Source organism: Gavia stellata, chromosome 7 (genome assembly GCF_030936135.1).
Source record: "Gavia stellata isolate bGavSte3 chromosome 7, bGavSte3.hap2, whole genome shotgun sequence".
NCBI lineage: Eukaryota > Metazoa > Chordata > Aves > Gaviiformes > Gaviidae > Gavia > Gavia stellata.
The window spans coordinates 13,299,207-13,320,733 of record NC_082600.1 but is presented as its reverse complement, the minus strand read 5'-3'; the positions used below and the strand labels follow the sequence as shown (position 1 = coordinate 13,320,733).

The 21,527-nt window shown below is 38.1% G+C and overlaps 1 protein-coding gene across 1 annotated transcript in view; it reads left to right on the top strand.

Annotated features, from left to right (window-relative positions):
• TECPR2 (tectonin beta-propeller repeat containing 2) overlaps positions 1-15,141 on the top strand; it is a 38,706-nt gene extending 23,565 nt beyond the window's left edge. The window contains exons 17-19 of the mRNA XM_059819341.1: positions 12,400-12,541; positions 13,750-13,899; positions 14,166-15,141. Of these exons, the coding sequence (XP_059675324.1) occupies positions 12,400-12,541; positions 13,750-13,899; positions 14,166-14,323 (450 nt within the window). The 3' untranslated portion in view covers positions 14,324-15,141. The remainder of the gene's footprint in view (positions 1-12,399; positions 12,542-13,749; positions 13,900-14,165) is intronic.
• The last annotated feature ends 6,386 nt before the right edge of the window (positions 15,142-21,527 follow it).

The window sequence follows — 21,527 nt, the reverse complement described above, 5'->3', positions numbered from 1 at the left end:
ATGTAGTAGAATGCAGCCTTGAACCATATACTGAATACCTGCTGTATGCTAGCCAAGAGGCTGTGAACTGGCAAACAGCACCAAGCAGAGGGTGTGGGAAGGCTCTGCTCAAGTGGCATGGTGCTGAAGTGCCTGCCTCCCTCTTCCTTTATCCTCACCCTTGTGAGTCTGGGATGCTTGCCAGGGTGCTATGCCGGATTTAGGGACTTCCTTATCATCCAATGCTTAGTAAGCGTGCAGTACAATTGCAGCTCTTCTCCCTTGTTCCTGGAATGGGCAAACTTTATATCCTTTCTAGCTGCCATCCGGGAGGATCAGAGTAGAAAGAAGCCTCCTAAAGTACCCTGGGGGCATCTTTTCTGAATATAGGGAATGGACAAAATATGTTTCTCCAGCGTCTTTTTTTTTTTTAATCTCTCCTTAAACCTCAGTGCTTGCTTTCATTGCTGCTCTAATACTTTGCAAGTTAAACTATGAAATGGATGTAATTTCTGTGTTGTGGGTCAGGACTGCTGTAATGGAGCTGACCTCTGACTACTGATTTCATTCTTTGCTCCTTGGCACCAAATCACTTGAACTGTCTGCTGATCTAGCATGGTAGCACTGGATGTGTTTGCATACTTGATTTACATTTTATAATGTTACAGAATTTCTCTTGAAGATTTTGAAATGTGTGGTACTTTTGAAAGGACATATTAAGAAATAAAAGTAAATCTCTGGCAGTGGAGTTGCAATAGTTTATTTGTTTTTTACATAATTCGCTTTTAGTTCTGCTTATCTCTCAGCCAATTATTAGCTCTTTCTGTGAATCTCGGGGTGTAGCAGCAAAGAAGGGCAGGGAAACAGGGAAATGAAACTGCAGGTTTACATCCCATCAGTTAGCACAGCACTGGTTAGACTTGTTCTTCTGTGCTGGGAATGTGGTCAGACAGACCCGGAGAAGTGGCACCTTGTTTTGCAGAATAGCAGAACAAACCGATAAACAAGTACCAATACCACTTGCAACAAGGGCTAGATTACACTGCTCATTCTTTGTGTGCTGCAAGTGGGTCTTCCTCATGTAATCTACAAGAGAGCGATTTTTCGTCCTAACAGGGGTAGGGCAGCGGGAAGAGGAGACTGAGGATATCAGTGGTGATGTCTTCCATAAATGGTAGTATTCTTAAAAAGGGGGGAAAACACATTCCAGGATGTGTTCCACTTAAACGGAGTTTGCCAAGAGACAGAGACTTAAACTTGTGTAGTGTCTTCTCACCAAAGATTTGTCTATCCAGGAAAATAGCCGGAAAAGCTGTTTCTCTACACTGATACTATTTTGTCTGTGCTAAGTGCATTCTCCACTCTTCCATTGACATGGATTAAACTACTCAATACAAAGGTGTTTACAAGAAATTGGGATTTGCTGTGGCTCATTATTTAGCAATGACTTCCTTATGTAGAAAGTCTTTAATTGGACGAGGTTAAAAATCAAATTACTTCCTATTAGCTTGTCGAGGAAGCTGGATGATGTTGCCTTCCAAAGTGATAACCTTCTGATACCCAGAGCAGTGTCATACTCTTTCCTGTTATCTTGCCAACACCTGACATTGCAAATTTAATGAGTCAATATGAAAGGGCAAAAATTCAAACATTGCTTGCAGAGAAGATGAAAACTCGTGGGTTACATGCTTATTTTGAGACAATTCCAGCATGTTAAAACAAGTCATTACAGTACTGAAGGAGCAGCCATTCATGCTTTTACAAAGTCTTAATGCAAAATAAGAAAATATGTGAACTTTAAAATGATTTCCAAATGCTAGCTTAGTGATTGGATAACAAATATAACAGATGATGGCTGAAAAGTGGACTATTCAGTGAAAAATATTTGCTTATTAGCAACACCTTACTGTTATCTGTCCTTTAATTGACTTAAGACGCAGTTCATGCTGCATCACTTTATCTTCAGAACAACAGAAATATTGTAAAAAGTATTTATGAACAATTTGGTCATTTTCTGTTTGAAGAAGGAAATCAAAATTGCCTTTCACTTGCTTTAACTACAGGAGCATTCTCAAATAACGTAATTTAAAACCAACTATGGATATTCCATTCCCTAGTAAATGTCAGAGCCAATATGACTTGGCATATCCCAGATCTCATGACTCATGAGCAGCCTGTGAGAAGCTACAGACTCTGCTTTTATGGTGCCACTTCTCATTAAAGGAGTGCTGCAATTGCACAGCATCCATCTTTGCACAATTTCAAAGGTATTCAGAGACAGTAGTTTTAATGAGATTTTATTCATGGTAAAATCAGTAAATACAAGTTCAGTCTTTGCTCTGTGATGCTGTATGGTTTGGGTTTTTAATCTAGACTAAAACCATTCTCATTTATTACTCTTCCCTTTGTAATTCCCTACTGCAGTATCTCTTTTGAGATGAAAAATAACATTTTATGTTCTCTGCCCTCCCTGTATTTTATCCAACACTTCAGAAGTGGTTGATAATATCATTACAGTATCTTGAGCAGTAGTAGTAGTTTATATGTAGATGTTTTCTGTGCTTCACCTATTCTGTTCTGCAGTCTTAGAAGTTAAAATAATTATGTAGTTAAGCAGCTTTTTGGAAGCTGCTTTAAGGACATTGACAAAGCTGATCAAAATTCTTTGAAATTATTTCAGTCCAGGAAATAGAAAGTGTTTTTCATTAATAGAGTCAATAAGACTAATTTGGATGATTATGGAGTAGAATTTGATCAAAAGTTACAAATAATCAAATTGCTTTAAAAGGTCCACAGGAGTTGAATGCTTGTTTGAAAAGAATTCTTTCAACATCTCAGCTTTGATTTTTGGCACTTCCTGAAAAAGATCCAGAGGCAAAATCTGATCTTGAGAAATGCTCACTTCCTACAAATACTACTTAACATAAAAACTGGCCTTAAGAACCACCTTCTCAGATTTACATTAAGGGAATCTGTCAGATAAGCAGAGCTTTATTTAAGAGGATTAAAGGAAACAAAGATCAGGACAAGTATTTGTAATGAGTGACCAATCATCTATTGCTTGTAAACAATCAATCTTACTCTAAAAATAGATTAAATGTTTTATTAGTTCCCATTTGCTTAATTGCTACTCTTTGCTTTTTTGTAACCAAATTTCATAGAGAATAGGATTGGAAAAGCAATTTTATTAAATTGAGAGGTTCATTTAAATATCCACATAGCTTGTCCTAACTGTGGAGTAAAAAGGGTTTGTTAAAGGTGATGTTTGCTATTTGGCTACTGTATAAAGCTTTCTTTGTTCCTTTGTAGTTCCTAGGGTCTCAGCAGAATAATACCACTTAACTTAGTTTGCCATAAAATGGTCTCTTGCATTTCAAGTTAGAGGAAAATTTTGATTTACTAGTCTTTCCATAAACTACCTACTAATTGTCTCTTTGTATTTTATGCTTGATATTGTTTGTAAGAGAAGATAGTCGAAATTCTTATTGATCTAGGAGGAACTTTGGCATTGTGGGATGTAGCTTGATGGACATGGTGCTGTGTGGTGTTGGGTGGGTTGTGGCTTGTTATTGTTGTTGTGTGGCGTGGGTTTTGTGGGGTTTTTTTTGTGGGTTTTTTGGTGTTGTGTTTTTTTTTTTGCTGGTTTTTTTTTTTTTTCTTTTTTTTTTCAGGTTGGACTCGATGATCTTACAGGTCTTTTTCAACCGTACTGATTCTGTGATTCTGTGATTCTGTGAACTATATTTTTCTTACACACACAAACAAAAATTAAGGCTGTTCACAGTTTCACTGTCATTCAAAAACTGTTAAAACTACGAAGCAAATGGTAGTTAAAAATATCACTTGCATTTAGGAAACTTCTCTGTAATTCTCCAAAATCAATACATGCTAAAGTTAATTTCTTTTTAGTACATTTCTTTTTCTTAATCTACATTCAGTGTAAGGAGGTTGGATGTCCTTTATGGATGAGTGGTGACTTGTTGGAAATGGTTGTCATGATCTTTGTTTCTATTCCTCTCTTTAAATAAAATTCTGCTTACCTTACGGAATACTTAAATGCAAGTCTGAAGACTTTCTTCCTCTGCCATCTGCCTTGCTTTTGCATTTTTCAGTGAGGTTTCTATTATTGTTAAGGCCAGTTTAGTTAAGTGGTAACTTACAGGAGGAAGCGGTGAGCACTCCTCAAGATCAAATTTTGCCATTACATCTTTTTGGTTGGTGCCAAAATCAAAGCTGAAATGTAGGAAGGGTTTGTTTGATCTTCAAGGATTGGATATTTGGAGGGAGAGGGATTTTTCTGTTGAAAACGCTTCATAACCTTTACTTCAGAATCATCTGTGCTGCTTTTCAAAGTACTTGCTGTGGAAAACTCTGTTCTTTCTAATGCATAATCCACATCATTGTTCTTTTCAAGTCCGATTGTTTTCACTAGCACAGACTAGCTTGCATTACCTAGCTGTTGCACAGATATCTCTCCAAGTTGCTATGAGTTCTACTTTGGAGGACTAAGACAAGATGCAGAGGAAGCGTCTTTTATTAGACCAATTCTACTTAGGCTGGAAAAGTAATACACTCATTGAACCTTCTGGTTATCTATAGACCAGACTAGCTAGTCTATTGTTCCATATATCTTTACTCATGTGAGGCCTCCTGAAGACATTCATAGCGAGAGGATTTTCCTGGAGGACTGCACTTTTCAAGATGATGTAGGGAAAAACTATGTTTGGCAGTAGTCAGAGTAGCTGTATCAAGGTGGTTTGCAGATAAGTATAGGAGATCAAAGCTCCTGCTGCAGTGTGTTTTGTTTAGCTAATTTAGAATGCCATAATGTTTAAGTTCAAATGTGTATTATTCTTCACAGGCATGCCTTTCTTAAGAAATTTTAAGTTACATAAACGGTGCTTTAGATACTGAAAAAATGCTGTTCCAGCATTTTTACTGAAGTTGCATCACGCCAATTCCATTGCTCAGTTTAGTGCTTATTATCTTCCTTTTTGTTGTTAGTTAAGAAAACTGCTGTCACTATATTTCACTGTATTTTTCTGCTTTGGAGTTTTAGCCTTCTGATATTTGTTCTAAGGCATTGCTATCGCCATGTTCAGAAAAGCGTGCATGTAGCCTGTCATATTAGATAGCAATTATTATCAGTACCAGAAGTTACAGATCACCAAAAGTGTACAAAATGAGAAACACCCAGAAAACTGAGTAGGCGATCCTTCTGTATCCCTTTAAAATATGATCTCAAGGTGGTATATTTGCTTTTTGACAAGACTAGCTTACACTGAAAACAAAAATTGTGGGAAGGAGAACCTTCCGTTTTTATACTTTCAGTACTAGAAACATCCTTACATCTGCAGTCTTCCAATGTGCCCATATTTTGATTAGCTAACACAGAATTAGATATTTAATTATTTTTCAGAGAGATTAAGAAATATATTTAACATTCAGTTGGGTAAATGAAGTAACTACAATTATCATTGTTGAGTTTTGAGGGTTTTTCAGAATTATTCTATTTAAAAATAAAAACATAATGGTGTAAAAATTAATGGGTAAAGGATATGCGTCTTGATTTAGCAAGCATGTGCCTTGGTGTCAGTGGAACTGTTCATGTGCTTGCAGGTAGTGATAGCCTGAAGTATTTAATAAACAGGAGTCCTGGAAAAGTCATTTTGAGAGACAGTCATTAAAAATTACTTGTGCTAGTATAAACTAAGATATTGGGGGATATTTTTTGTTTTGTTTCATTTTCATTAAAGCTACATCTGAAGTTTCTGAATTCTGGTTAGAGCAGTTTTTATTGTTGGTTTTTTGTGTGTCTGAACTTCAGGTTGCTTGGTTTTAAAAGCTGTGGCGGGCTGGATCCAGCTGACAGGTTTGTAATTGGGGGCTTAGCTTTTGTGAAGTAAATTGGGGCAGCAAAGGTGGGTGCTAAGCTCAGAGCATATGGTCAGTGAAGAGAACTTCAGTGAGCCAACAAGTCCGGACAGAGTAAGGAGACACCCTGGGATAACTGGTGGGCACATCAGACCCTTTGACCTTGAATTAGGAACTTGGAGGCCCCTCCCCATGATGTACTACTGTCTCCCTATTTTATGATGATGTTGTAAGCAGATGAGGTGCTGACGACCTCTCTTTGCAGACCGGCCTGGCCATCAGTTGCCTTCCCAGGGAGGTGGAGGGCTGGGTTGTGGTGTATCTCCTGCTCAGATGGCCCTTCCTACAGAACTGCCAAATAGTCTGGTCTATAGCAAGACCCTGTCTAGTGAATCCAAGTCTAATGAAGCTAAGAAGTAAGCAAGGCAGAGTAGGTTGGACCTATGTAGCCTAGTAAATGGATCATATATCTGGGAGGCAGTGACTTCATTTATGATCCCTGAGCCCTGGAGTACTCTTGGTTTTATCCAGTAGCGTTAACACATTGCGTAGCCTTGTATTTAGGGGCCACGCTTCACCTGGGTCAGAACTTAGTCCAGAGCTTTAGCACTGGATGAGTACTACTACACGAGTAGTAATTGTATCCTGAGTGCATTTCCAGTGTTCCTGTGGCTTACAGGATGTATTCTGCATCCTGACAGATTGTAACTTTTCAGAATTGGTAAACATTTGTTGATTTAATTTTTTTAATTATTTTGTTTAATCCCCTCCCTGAGTTTGTGGGGTTTTCTTTTACAGGTGCTTTGTTGTTGTTTTTTTTCCCCTCTGGATATGTAAATGAATTGTAACATATAAAGGTTATATGCATCTGTTCATAAAGCAGTGCGGTAATGAAATAGAATTTCTGTTACAATCAAAGGTGTGTGGCTTTTTATCACAAACATGTTAAATAACATGGACAAACTTTAAAAAGCAAAATGACAGAAAAAGCAACAGTTTAATAACTGCTTAAAATTGTCAGAGCAAAGCAGAGCTGACGCTGAACTTAAAAATGCATGGCTGTTTTTACCTTACAAAAATGCTTTACTTTCCTTGGTAAGGTATTTAAGTTTCAAAACCTGGAGGTGCACTTTACTGGCATAGCCTGTGTGAGAGGGTGTTTTACTGATGCTCGTTAAAGGTGTGTTTTTAAAAAACAAAACAAAAAAATGCCTTGGTTACTCAGAGCCTTGCTTATACAAGGTTTTTATTACATCCTACTAAATTATGTTGTGTTTCATGGGAAGTCGTTGCACGTAGTGTTTACTTAACATACGTTTCTGTAAAAACTTAGTTGTTCTTGTCCTAATAGTTCAATTTTTCAGTGTGTTATTAAAAATACCTGTAGTGGTAATTACAGGCAGCTTATCTCCTACGCTACAGTTTATAATCGTAGGTATAAGACAGTGTGACTGCAAGACAGTTGGGCAAACCTGAGCAGGCCTGTAGTTTGTGTGGTCTTTAAAGTGATTGCATTAAATTTTTTTTAATTATTTTTTAATTGCTTGTAAGGAACAGTTGTACCAAATATTTTGGAAGTATTTTATGGTTCTGTTGAGCTTTATCATGTTGAATAGTCACATGGGTTTGATATGACCTTTTATAGGATTTGATGCCATATGTTGTAGTCTTTCCCATGTTTCTCTGAGAAGAACCTTTGGAATAAAAAATTCAGAGTTGACAAAGGAGAGGTCAAGGAATTGAATCCTTGGCTTTGCCTTTTCTTCCTGATTGTGCTAACCATAGGCTGGAGATACCCAACTAAGGCCCTTGTCTGTTTATTCACTAAAGGGGAAAGGGTCATGTTGTTGTTCTAAGGCTTCTGAGGAAAATAGTGCTCCATCTTTTCAGTCAATAAATAATAATCTTTCTCTGACAATTCAATGGCAGCGTTACTGAAGAACATGTGGCTTCCAGGAAGACTAAACATAGATTCATCTTTCCTGCTCTTGTACATTGCCTTGACCTTCTCTGCAGAGAAAAAAAGAGCACTTAATTTAGCAAGTTGTTCTCTTCAAAAGTCTGAATGCAAAGCATTCTGGTCAATACTGCTTTTATGTTGCTCATGCTTTCTTGATATCTTTAATGCTAAAAGTGCTTTACAACATTCATTCAAATGGAGCTTAGAAAATAATATGCAAATAGTTAGGCCTATGTTAGGGAAGGGTCTCTCTAAGTTGCATTCTTTGTTTGTTATGCTAGTTAATAGGGTCTGGGTGTCTCTTAGCCATGAAAATAGTCAGATTAGTCTGATACACAGATAAAGCTCAACAGTGTGAGAAGTATCTCTGATCGGACCTTCCTACAGACTGGCCTGGACCAGCTGACAGTGCTTCTGATTTGTCTTCTGAAGGTGAGGAGAACATTTGTGCTCCTTGTAGCCACCAACCTGTTATAAAAAGTACTGGGCTTGGACAGACTGACAGTGTTTATGTTTAGTCTTCCTATATTTGCAGCAGAACAGAGATAGTGGAGGTCTGCTGATACATGGACTCTGTGCTCCTGAAAAGTGACGTGGAGACTGTTCTGATGCCTTTATTGTGTGTGTGTTTGTCCTTTCCTCCTTGACAAGGAAGTTGAACCACTGTGTTTTGGGTTCAGCTATGACTGAAGTAGTTACAGTAAGACAAAACTTTTGAGCAGTAGGGAGGGGGAGGGCGGGGAACTGCATTAGTTTTTACTTCGGATGTTGTTTGATACTATTGTTTAAATGAAGTTCTTCATGCTGAAGCTTATTTCTCCGTGGTTTGCAGAAAGAAAGGAAATTACTTGCACAGAATTATAAAGCTAATGAACAACTTTATGACTTAAATATGTTTAGCACAGACACTATTTCTTGATACCATTTAAAAATTTGTTGGTTAAGTGCTTCCTTCAAATTTACTTTGTTTTATCAGCACTGTTTTCTCATCAGACATGTGGGTGCTAGAAAACTATTTTTCATTGGTTTTATATGTAGCAGACAATAAAGGTATTCACAGCTCTTAGTATGCAGTTTTAAATGTTGAAAAGTATGTAGTTGGCATGTGTTGCAGTCCACGGTTGTAGTGGGAAATCCTCAAAAGACAGAGCGCAATTGGGGTTTTCGTAGCTGACGTAAAAGACCAGAGGGCAGGAGGATCTGTGTTCTGTTCTTGACTAAAATAGTCGGTGTCCTGAGATTTTTTGAGTTTAGAAATCTTTGGCACCAGAAGTAAAAGGAAAACAATGTTCCACCATTTTTTATCAGATAACACTGAATCCATTAATGCTCCATAACAAGTCAATCTCTCACAGTGATGAGTATTGTGGATAAATCTATAAACAGAGTTTGGTGTGTCAGTGTCTGAGGAGGAAGGCTGAGAGACTGGTGAGAGACTTTTAAAATTCCAAACTCTTCAGTAAATTACAAATACAACATATTTAATGGTCAAGGTATATAAATCTTGTGAATGCTATTGGAAGTTAAACCAGCTGAGAAAAGGCTACGCTGAAATAATTTATGAATTTTCATGGTTATCAGTCTCTGAAATATTATCAGCAGATTTATAAGTTTGCACAGATACCTCTCTTTACTGCTATGAGAGAACTCTATTTAATCTTCAACTGCAGCTGTAGAGATCTGTTTCTTGTTACATAGACTATACAATACTTAAAGCATGCTTATGATAATTAAAACTTAGTGAAAGTGATGGATATCTGAGATGTTGTCAGTATGTTTGTTCCAAAAAATAGTGTATTATGTCAAGAAAATTTTAAATTAATTTTATGCACCCTACTGTGGTAGCCATGAGAACACCTTTTTGTTGTAGATGTCTGCTTTCTGGTTAAAAAAAAAAAACCAAACCCAGAGGTAAAACCTCTGCAACAGGCTCTAAGAATTGCCTGTACTTGTTTCCCAATGTCTTGTCACTGTTTTGTGCCAAAAACTGCTGTATATAATCATATCACTAGCTGTCCTGTCAGTTCTGTCCTTTACTGTCTGTTTCACAGCAGAAAGCTGCAGTGGAGGGGGTGGTTCTGTTAAGAGCGTTGGATGCTGTCATCAGTGTATTGCCTGGATCCTTTATGATGAGAGTGAGTAGAAGGATTGTTTTATTGATGCGAGTTTATCAGAAAGAACTAAGTAGCCTGAAAAAGGAAGAGAAGCCAAAACTGAAATACCCAGAGAGGCAGGGAAACTTGAGGAGGAAACAGGAGCTGACTTAGAAAAACAAAGAATGAGAAGAATTTTTGGCCAAGCTTGTAGAGATGTTACTTTGAACTTGATAATTTCCATTTGTTTCTTGGATAATGTTGGTGTTGCAGAATAGGGTAGAAGTAATTGCTTTGCTTATACCTGAACCTGCAGTGGTATCAGAAACAATCTAGCTGAGCATCATGCAGCTTCTTTCATGCTACCCTTTTGGGGTGTTTTGTCTGCTTTTCTTAGCTTCCACTATCTATAAACCTGTAGTGATGCACAGGTTTAGGTACTAGGTGTAAGCGCTCAGTAAGTCTTTCTAGATGGAAATACTCCTCCAGTTCTTTCTCAGGGAATTCTTTTCTAGACATATGACAGAGGAAGAGAGGAATGGGATCCTGACATGGAATAGTGGGGAGCAAGGTGGACAAATCCCAACAGTTCAGTAACAAGGGTTACACCAAGCTGTTTGTCACAGTTTATAAAGGACTGTAGTTAGAACATGAAGTGTATTGCAGAGGTGAAGCATAGACAGACACACTGGCAATTCGTGGTGTGAAGGAGATGGGGGGAAGAGTGGCAGAAAGTCCTAAATCTGAGGAAGAGATGACTGTGGTAGAACAACATTGCAGGGAGAAGGAGATAGTGGATTTAAAAAAAAAAAAGGAAAGAAAAAAGGCACAGATTTCCTGTTATGTGCAGTAATTCAGTCTGCACAAGCTATTAATTGCACAGCTACCTTACTTGAAAACATGGGACTACAAGAACAGGAATATGGAGAGCTGAGGATAACTTCCAGTGAAGAGGCAGCAAGATCAGAGCGGAGAGTTGTGTAGGGTTTTGGGGTGTTTCATTTTTGTTGTGGTTTAGGGTTTTTTTGGTTGGTTGGTTTTGGATTTGGTTGGGGGTGGTTTTTTTTTTTTTTGCGATACAGTACTTTAGTTTATTTGTAATACGGCAGAATACCAATTTGGAAGTAGCTAGGCAGTTATATAGTCTATGTAGTCAACACTCTTTAAGACAATTTGTGTCTTACTGTAACTGTTCAAACTGTTCAAATGTGACCAGAGGTAAACATTTCATCAAGCCTCTAGCATCCTCAAGCTTCCAACGGAGGGCAAGTACCTAATGAGAGCACAAACATAAGATAGGCTGTCAAAGGCCTTGCAGCCTGAATAGACAGTATTGCTTTGGTGATGCAAGTCGAACTTGGTTATAGCTGGGACAGACACATGTCAGCACCAGAATTTTAAAAGCAAAACCAAAGCAGGTAACTGTTACGTACACAGAAGGCCCATATGGGACTGGGTTGTGTGCTTATATACACATGCAGATTATGCTTCTGTATTCCTGGTCACATACATGCAAAATGCTACTTGTTCTTGTATTTATCACACTGGAAATTCAGCTGATGCCTATGAGGCTAAAGCAAGAAATGCAGTGCTGCTTTGTGAGGTGATGACATATTTCAGGGCATCTTACTGTCTTCTTCAATGCCTTTATTAGGGTGATGTGGAGAAAAACTTTTTTTCCTGTTAGTACATGTTTTGCAGGATATTTGTGTTCACTAAACCTGTTGGCTGTTACATTTTGCTACAAAATCACCCTCTTTGATGTCGCTAGAATGTTTTGGTCAGTAACACTGATTTTGAACAGTTGTTAAGGCAAATCTCTATAGAAGCAGATAGAGTAAGGACTTGTGTGGGAGCAGAATGGGAAGTGCGTTTCACTTGGGTTCGCCAACAGATAGTGTTGTGGATCCTCTCCTGCAGGTGTGGCTGCTCCAGTACTGCGGCGGTCTGCAATGAGTTCCATGGTTGTATTCCTCTAGAATGGAGTACAGGGAAGACAGCAGATCACCATTTCATTGCAAAGAGGAGACATTCAGACTGTAAAAATGTACTGCTCGTATATTTTTAGAAATAAAGTGCAGATTTAGTTATGTTAAGAAGACTGTCAGGAAAGCAAGAGGAAAATACTGCACTTTGTGCATTTTAGTGGAGGAGTTCCCTCTTCAACTTCCGATTGAAACTGTACCTCATTGGAATAACAGTGGTTAAGTAAATGCTAATATTATTAGACTTGGATGCTGAACACTAAATATGAGTATCTTCATCAGTAACTTTGGGTGACATTCATGTTCCTTTTCTATTTAGGAAGGGATTGACTTTTTGGAAAATGGGTAATTTTGTACAATGACAAATAAAATGTCAGTTAAATGTCTTCCTGTCTTTAGGATCTGGTAAATATTTTACTTGTCTTGCATACTTCTGTGAATAACAAGTGATACAATGGTACAAAGATACCGTAGTACAAAGTTTAAATACTGTGCTTAATTTTTATAGCCAGTGGGAATCAACTTGGTCAGCATTCATTCAAGTCCCAATGATCAGATGTTGTGGGCAATTGATAGCAAATGGAATGTCCACGTACGAGTTGGAATTACAGATGAAATGCCTGTAGGCACTGACTGGGAACATGTACCAGGTAAAAATTAATGCATCAGTTCCTTGTTCTTTCTGCCATTTTCTCAGTGTTGTTTTTTTGGGTTGTTTTTTTTTCCTGTTGCTTTTTAAATTGGATAGCAGTGCTTAAATCAAATATTTTTCTCAGTAATCAAGTGTGCTTATTTGTAGGAACATAGTAAAGTATTTGATGAGGTTTATCTTCTAAAGAGGACCTTGGTTTTACTTAAAAACACTAAGTAGTTAACTGAAGAGAAATCTGATTTTTTTGATGAATTTCTGTTGTGTGTTATTTCAGGCTGCTGCCACTGAATAAGTGGTACAGTTCCCTTTCTGTTAGAGCTAAAGCAGTATTCCTAAGCAATAGAAGACTACTGTGCTGTGGGAAGTTCTATATTTATATATGATACAACATGGGGTTCCTATCTAGATGTGTCTAACAAAAACCTAATGCTATTTTGCACATCTTTCTATTAATCCTGCAAGCTGGATACATTCTAGATTAGGTAATTACATTTTTGCCCTGACAGTAAATAAAGCCGAATTTTAGTTGTTTCTTTCTAAATAACTGTATTGATGCTGTCTGCTTTGTAAAGATTTTTCACTGCATAAATGCATGGCACTTAGTTGTGGAGTACTTGTGATCTTGTGAAGAGGAAGAAAAGTCCACAATGTCTATAATGTTAACCATTTTTATACAAACTAGAGTTATTCACTTTGTGGTAGTAAATACAGCAGAGGCTCCAAAAGTATGTTTTGAAGATCCTCTAATTGGTTGTTGCTTGTGGCTGTGGCCACATAACAAAATATATCCACAGTGTGATATTATTATGGTCAATAGATGTAGTGAGTATAAAGTCTGCAATTAAAAAGCTTTTTTATTCACCAGTGCTTCATGTGCTGCAAGTGGCCTACTTTCTGATATTCTGCTTACACAGGGCCAGAAGCTGAGATTTAAATAGCATCTACTCTGTTCAACGCCCTAAAGTCAGTGAAAGGAAATATGTAGTCCTAAATTGTCATCTTGCCAATCCTTTCTTAGAAAGCCTCTTGGAAAACTAGGCATTTCTTTGTGCCTTTTATAATGGAAAGTTCTTCTCTAGTATTAATGTAAGAGTATATAAAGACTGTTATAGTCTTGCCATCGTCTCTTAATGAACTTTTCTGCAAGTGTATTTAGTATATAAGAAAGTATGTGATTATTCCTTCTTCATGTCCAATTACCTTTAGGTTTGCAGGCTTGTCAGCTGGCTGTAAGTACAAGGACTGTTTGGGCACGCTGTCCAAATGGAGATGTAGCTCGTCGATATGGCATTACTGACAAGAATCCTGCAGGAGACTACTGGAAAAAGATTCCTGGAAATGTCTCACGGTTAACAGGCAAGTTGGTTCTGCATGACGGTCCAAAACATTGTGATGCCTGCTTTGACTTCTGCCTGATGGTGCTCAAGCTGACCATATACAGGGAGAGCTGCATACTCTAAATGCTTTGTTGACTGTGAGAGTTTCACCAAGGGTGCTTTTATGAGACGAGTAAAAACTTTCTCTGGGTATAGTTAGGAAAATAGATCCAAATATTATTTATTTAATGTTTATAATTGGAACCTGCTACCTTAATTAAAAGATGGATAATTTATGCTTTGCAGTGACCCCTCTAGATGAACTGTGGGCGATCAGTACTTCAGGATCTCTTCTCCAGCGCCTCACTAAGACCTTTAGCCACTCCCATAGTTTGCAGAAAAATAATGACACTTCTGTTCTGCTTCACCCTGATGATTTTGAAGACGAATGGGAAGTGATATGAAGTCTTTGAAGCTTGAGAAGCCATGAAAAAAATAGGACAGAATTCCTGTGATGTATGTACAGAATGTTGGATCTAAAAGCCACTCATATTGGACCTGTGATATTAGCACTTTTGTATTGAAAAACTGACCTGTTAAATAGTCCCCAAGCTGTGAGTTCTGATGTTTGTTCCATTATCTCTTGGGAGACTCTTTTAGGTGTGGCATACTGCAATTGTTATACTGTACTACTGTAGAAGCTCCTTTGGAAATGTAACTCTTCAATTAATCTTACTAGCAATGAGAGTGACTATTTCACAACAGCATGCAGACTAATACATGTGTACTTATTTTGAGAAGGAATTCTGTTGCATTAAATATTTCTCTACAGCAGAAACATTAAGCATTTCTCAATTTCTTCCTGTACTTGCAACTCCAAACTGATGGGAACGCTCTCTGACTATTGTACATATATTTAGAATTATTTTCCCTTGCAGCATGGAAGAAAATCTGGCAAAGTATTTCTTAGTGAGATCTCAGAACATCGTGATTACACAGCATTGGTGTTGAAATGAACTTAGTTTGATCCATTTCCATACAAATACCTGCAAGGCTATACTAACCTTCCATTTCTAGAAATTTGGTTTATAATCTGGCTTCATTCACAAGGGAGAAGTTTGGATTACACCTAATATCAGGGGGACTTTTGCCAATTTCACACAGCCATCAGGAAGCTGACAGATTTTGGGGGGTAAGTCCCACTTTGGAATAGGAAGAAGTTGCATGTTGGGTTTGTAGTACAAAGCAGGAATGTACAAGGCAGCTTTCATAATTCCTGTTGTGCTGTATTTGTGCCTCCAGCCAGTGCTTTAACATTTGGACTCAAATTGTTTTGAGTACCAAACTTAGATATATTGAAAGGAAAAATGGTAATTGATAGAATTACCTATATATCCCATTAAAAATTGCCATATTGTGAGAAAATACTTAACAATATTCTGATTTTTAGCTATGTTAGCTAAATTTTGAAGTGTCTTAACAGATGTTGCAGCAGAGGTATGTGATGAACTGGGAAGTAACTTAAGTTAATCATTGCAGTTTATTTTTCTTTAAACTCTAAATCTTCTTTAAAAGATACCTCATCTTTTTTAAGCAATAGAACTATAGATGAGAGAACTTGAGTTCAGTATGTAGGTGGGAGAGTTATTTTGTGTTCGTTCTAAGCTTACAAATCATCAGAATGTTTTAAGCAGCTGCTAACTAATACTGTAAAAGAGCCAGCTTCAGAAAAGGCCAGGAGTTGAAAAGTGGGGATGTTTCTGTTTTGAGAACTTAATACATACGGAAAAGGATGTGTTTTCTTTTTAACCTCTGTTCTCTTTCAGAATAATTCATGTGTGTACTGCACTAAACTTGGAACAAACATGGTGCAAGGTGAGAACGTGAATTGGTGGAGAGAGAACCAAGTTATGTAACTTTTTTTTTTTAGTAGCACTTGTGATACTGGCTGTCAGTTCTCAGTTTGATCTTTCAGTCTTACAGGGAGGACAGATTTGTTTTCCTTTTACAGATGATATGTTTGCTTCATTGCTATCTCATCCGTATATGGAGATTACCCCAGAGGGTTTTTTTAGCCTGTCTGGCAGTGGATTGTAATGGAATCAGCTTGTGAAGTAACCCAGTCTGTTTTATGCAAGCATAGCTTGGTATCTTGAGGACCCCAACGAAGCTGAAATTCAACTTAAAAGTATCTTGTCGCAGCTCCCGAGTCAATCACTTTGGAGAAGGGACATGAGTCTGTGCCCTGCCAAGCGCCAGATGCTTAAGTACAATAGCATTATTTAATGGTGACACTTTTGTATTACATTTTTCAAAGTCATCTTAGTAATGGCTTGAGCTTGCTAGTTGTTTGTTTACTGTATAATATTGTACCTCGCTATGGTCATTAATATTAAATTGGTGTCAAGAGCTCTTACCAGACTACTTTTTAGGGTAGTTTTAATGAAATTAGGATGGGTTTTTTACTTTTATTTCTGTATTTAGGTTTTTTGGGTTTGTTTGTGCTTTGAGACAAGTGCAATAAACTAGATTTTTAAGAAATAAATTACTGTGGTAAGACTCATCTGTTGTATGATTCACAAGAGAGTTCTCTGTGTCTGGAAATTGTCTTGATGTGGAAGACAGACATGCCTATGAAACCCCTCCCCTATTATTACCTCAGACAATACGGTAATGACAATGTAAGGACCTGGATATTGTAAAGTTTATTTCATATATTTTTTTAATTGTGACAGGTATGCCAAACCAGCAAAACAGTCATCTTCCAGGCAAAGACAATTAAACACTTCTCATATTTGAATATTAAGCTTATTGCCTCCATATTAAGATAGTCTTGCTGTAGTAGAAGTAAACAAGTTTCTTTTCCTTACATGCTAAACAAAAACTGCACTTGCATTTTAAATATTTTAGCTTTCAGTGAAGAATATGCATGTGCGGTCACAGCTAGAAAACGTTCAAGCAGAAAATAGGTGATTGTACACGTGCTGTAACTGCACCCTTCCTTGCATTTTAAATATCTGAGCTCATCTGAAGACTTCCTGTGTTTCTGGCCTTTAACTGTAACTGCAGCGGGGGCTTCAAGAGAGCACCTCAGCTTCGCTTCCCAGAGGGGAGAACTGCCCTGATGGAGTTGTGACCTGGGTAACTTCCCACAAGAAAGCACAGCAATGATTAATGAGCTTCTGACACTTAAACCCACTCCAGCTACAGGAATCCTGTTCAGATTCAGATGGCAATGTCCTTGCTAATTATCATAGCTTTTATCTTGACAAACTGCTTCAGCTGCTTCTGCTGGCTCCTGCAGGGAAATGCTAGTCTCCTCACAGCACCAGCCCGTTGCTATTATGCAGGGGTAATCCTTATGTCACAGCTTAAGGAAGTTCAGGTGACTGTGATGAGTTGGTGTGAAACAGCCATCTTAGATATCTAAGTAACTCTTTGTTTTTCTTTGTCTTGCAGCAATAAAAAGAAATAGGATCATGTTAAATGGTACAAAGAAAATCTTTCACTAACAAGTGTCAAAATACGTTAATTGCTTAAGTAAGATGGTAGAACTATTGTTAGAAAATACTGTGACTGCTAAGAAAATAATGAGGAACACTTAATTATGGGCTTGCGTCATTGTCTAAACGTAGCTTTATTTATACAGGTACAAAGAGATACATTTATTGCAAACTCTTCATACTTGTACAAAGAGCGTCTTTGGTGCGATGGACAAGAATCCCCCCTTCTTCCCCACACACACATGAACATCAGAAGGTCTGAACCCTGTTAACTCCTCTACATTACTTCTCAATAGATGAGTCCTGTCAAGTATCTCGAAGGCACTTGTGGGTTATTTCAGACTAGCATGGCATTCTGGCTTATCTTTTTGCTTCTGTCTTAAAACTCCCTTTAATGAGTGAGCTGTTGCTAGTTGTTTCTGCTAGAGTTCTGGATAGATTTCAAGGAACAACCTTGAGACAACTTTTCAGTAAATGCTGTTCTGAGTGTAAAGGCTTAACATCCAAGTGCCTATATGCCTATGGCTTTGCCTGGTTAATTAGCAATTAGAAAAGTATAAATCATATCTGAAGATACGGAGATCTCCTCATTACCTTAGTGAAAAATCTGGTCTTCAGTTTTTACATTAACCATGCCTGTCCACATCCCATCCCTACCGTCAGGAGTGTGAGATAAGATCTGGATTGAGGATTTCTAGCGGTAAAACGTGAGATGCAGGCAATATTCCTCTTACAGCCTTCCTGAAAGTGAAAGTTGCCTGTTGGAAATAGTATTATGGTGGCAAGTAGCCAGCAAAGAAAGCTGATGTATCCCTTGCCAAAGTAGATCACCCTGATTGTTTGATAATGAGTTATTGTAGTTAAAAATAACCACTCTCACATCAGCAGAACAGAAGGGAACTTGTAATATAGAGGACTAGATTTTAATTACTGGGAAGTGAAAGTTGAGTTGCAGTCATTATCTTTTGTGAATTATTACAGCCAGAGCTCCACTGATAAAGATTAAAATATCTGGATAAATGAAATTATCTCCTTAGACTGCTGAATGGCGATATCTAGGTTTATCACATAAGTAGCTATGGATTTCTCATCACTTGATTTCAAGATAGGAAGTGAGGTTTTGGGTGCAGGAAATGTTGTAGATAACACTGTGGCTGGTATCATACTGGAAGCTAGGTGAAATTACCGTTACGATTCCTTTTGTCTTTGGGTTTATCTGACTAGAAATCTATTTGAATAGGCCTGTCAAAGTTGTTACATTAGCCATAAAGTTAAAATCCTGCGGGGGGGGGGGGGAATGCTGCAGAAAAAGTAAAGATCTGTTTGAGAAACTTCATGTTCTTATGGAATGTGGACTCTGTCTCTATATACACATATATAAAAGCTTTGATTTCTGTTCTCTAAAAGCTAATACAATAATAATAAAATACTAAAAAATACTAAATCCTCCAAACTGAAAAACGCCCTTTCTATCTTGGCCCTCAGAAATGACTAACATACATTGATTTTTATAGCCTGTGATTCTCTGTAACAGGCACCAGAGAGTGCACAACTGAATAGCACTGAGTGGAGCTGTAGTTATGAATTAATCTTTCAAACATTATTCACTATTTCTGTCCAATATAGAAGAAACCAGTAACTTACTTCTCCTTTTTAATACACTTTTCTCATAACCTCAACTGAGATTCACTTATAGCAGATAAAGGAAGGAGACTTCAATTTACAACGCTTGTGTTTTGAATCTCATACCCAGAGAAAATACACCTAAAGATGTGTACAGAATTGTATTAACCTCCTGTACCTACCATCCTGAATTTGCACAAGTTCACTGCATGCTTTATTTGTATTCAGTGGACCTGTAGTCTAACCAGTATAGTGAGCCTTTGCCAGGAGGAGGTCCCTATTGTTAAGAGTGTGCATAGGTATCTTGTATATAGAATGGAGAAGTGGCATAGGTGTTATGTCTGTTAAAGCATGAAATAAGAATACTCAATAGGTGACTCCTTGCTGAAGTTGTTACGCTGCTGGATTTTGCCTAACCATGGGCTGGATGAATTTAGCAAAGCTCCACTGGGTGAGGTGAAATATCAAGCTAATTAGACCTCTCCCAAAAAAACAAAAAAAGGGAGGAAAGTTCCAGGGAAGCCCCCAGCAGACTGCCTGGCACATGTGCCTGGCTACGCAGCAAGGGGATGTACAAAAAAGAATGAGTTTGCTTGAGCTGCAGGGGGGAAAAATGCAACTGCCAGCAAGAAACCCCACAATCCCTGGTTGTTATAGGGGACAGACCAGCCAGCTGATCATGGGAAGTGCAAAGTAAGTAGCGTAATTGCTAGGATGACTGAGATTTTACTTGCTCAGCTCCCACGCTTGTCTTGCTAAATCCATTCTCTGCCTCAACAGATGGGCTATAGTCAGTTCCCTCCATGAGCCACACCCAGCACTCCAAACTGGGAATAACAAACATGTGAAGCAGCGGATCTGCACTTCGTTCCATGGTGCTATGGTGACAGTCAGTCCTTTTAAGTTAAGGAGAACATGGTAAATGATCAGTGTAACACTTTGAAATAACAGGTTTAACACTGTTAATTCACTTTATAATTACTGTAATAATAATGCTGACCTTGTTAAATATTAACATTGATGCCATAGGTACTTGTGTAGGAGATCTATTGGGCTTCAGGTCTAATTAGCGGGTAACTTAAAATACTATCAGCATGGGGTGTGTGTTTAAAACAACAACAAAAAAATCTGGAATACGTGTTTGTCTGTACTAAGAACAGATACATTGGAGAGCTGAATCCTGTTGCTTTTAAGGCCTGCTGACTTCTTTTCAGACTGTTCTTTGCTTAGTGGAGAGATCTTTCTCCTGTCCTTCCATGCACAACTACATGATCACATGGCACCCATATAGAGCGTTCCTGGGAGGAAAACACAGGACTGTGTAGAGGCAATTCTGAATGGTTGGTATGTCACCTTCTTTCCTTCCTCCCCATCTTGCCACTTCTAATTGTTCTAGGTCAGGAGTTGAGGTCCAGGGAGGTAGCAAAGCAGCTCCTTCTACTTAAGCTTTGGTATTTTATTAAAGTGGAAGTTAAAGCCAGCAGGTTTTTGCATTACCTTTAACCTTGTCCATAGTCCTTTGCAGCATGTTTTTCACCATTGCTGGCTGCTTTCCAATATGGTAACAACTTAAACCTGATTTTAATAGAAGACTTTCAAGATGGAAGGTGACAGATGGTTAGTTGTTTTGTTTTTTTTAATGGGCAAGAGATGCTGTATCTTGCCAGATGAGTTTTCAAAGCATACTGAGCAAGGTGAGCTCAGCTTTCACTTAAAAGGCCATGCTTCATTCAATCCCTAAGTTTCGCAATCATACATCCAGTGATTTCTCAAAGCTAGTTTTAGGAGCAGGCTGGCATCTATCTTACTGTCAGGTTCAGAGACCTAAAGAAGAATATTGTCTCTGCAGATCTGTACTGCTAAGAGCTAGACTTCAGTGTCTCCTATAGGACATTTGTTCTGGGCAGCATAGACAGGCTCATAGCCTACATACGATTCCCTACCTTGTGAGTTTTGCCAGTTTCCATGGTGGATAATAGGAATCTTTTGCGGATCTTGGCAAACGTGTGGTTTCTTAGGTGTGTCTCTAAGGATTCTTGCTTTAGGTCTAGGGTTTCCTGCTACAGTTCCTGAAGTCAGCCAAGGTGGAATACGTCAGCATAACACAGACATAAATCACATCCTCAATCAAGTGTTACAAATGAAAACTTCCTTCATGCTGAATTTCACCAAATTTCATGTAGTTTTTCATTTTAAAAGTTAGCGTTGTGGGGAGTACCACAGCTCTTGTTGTATCTACCATCTATGATTTTTGGAGGACCTTAATGGGTCACAGTGACTTTCAGCTTGAGCTGGGTATTTTTGAACTTCAGTGTCTAATGGACCCAACATTAGACCTGACTCTGTGTACCCAGATGATTTGCATGTCATTATCCTACTTGCTTTCTGCATTCAAGATTCTCATCTTTAATTACTGATCTGTTAGTTTTACAAGTACCAACTTTGTACAGAGTGAGTAAATTTAAAATAGTGATTCCCCAAATTCTTGAGTGGGTTGACCTTGGTCACTGCTAAAACTTCCTTGCAGATTTTCCTGTGCTTT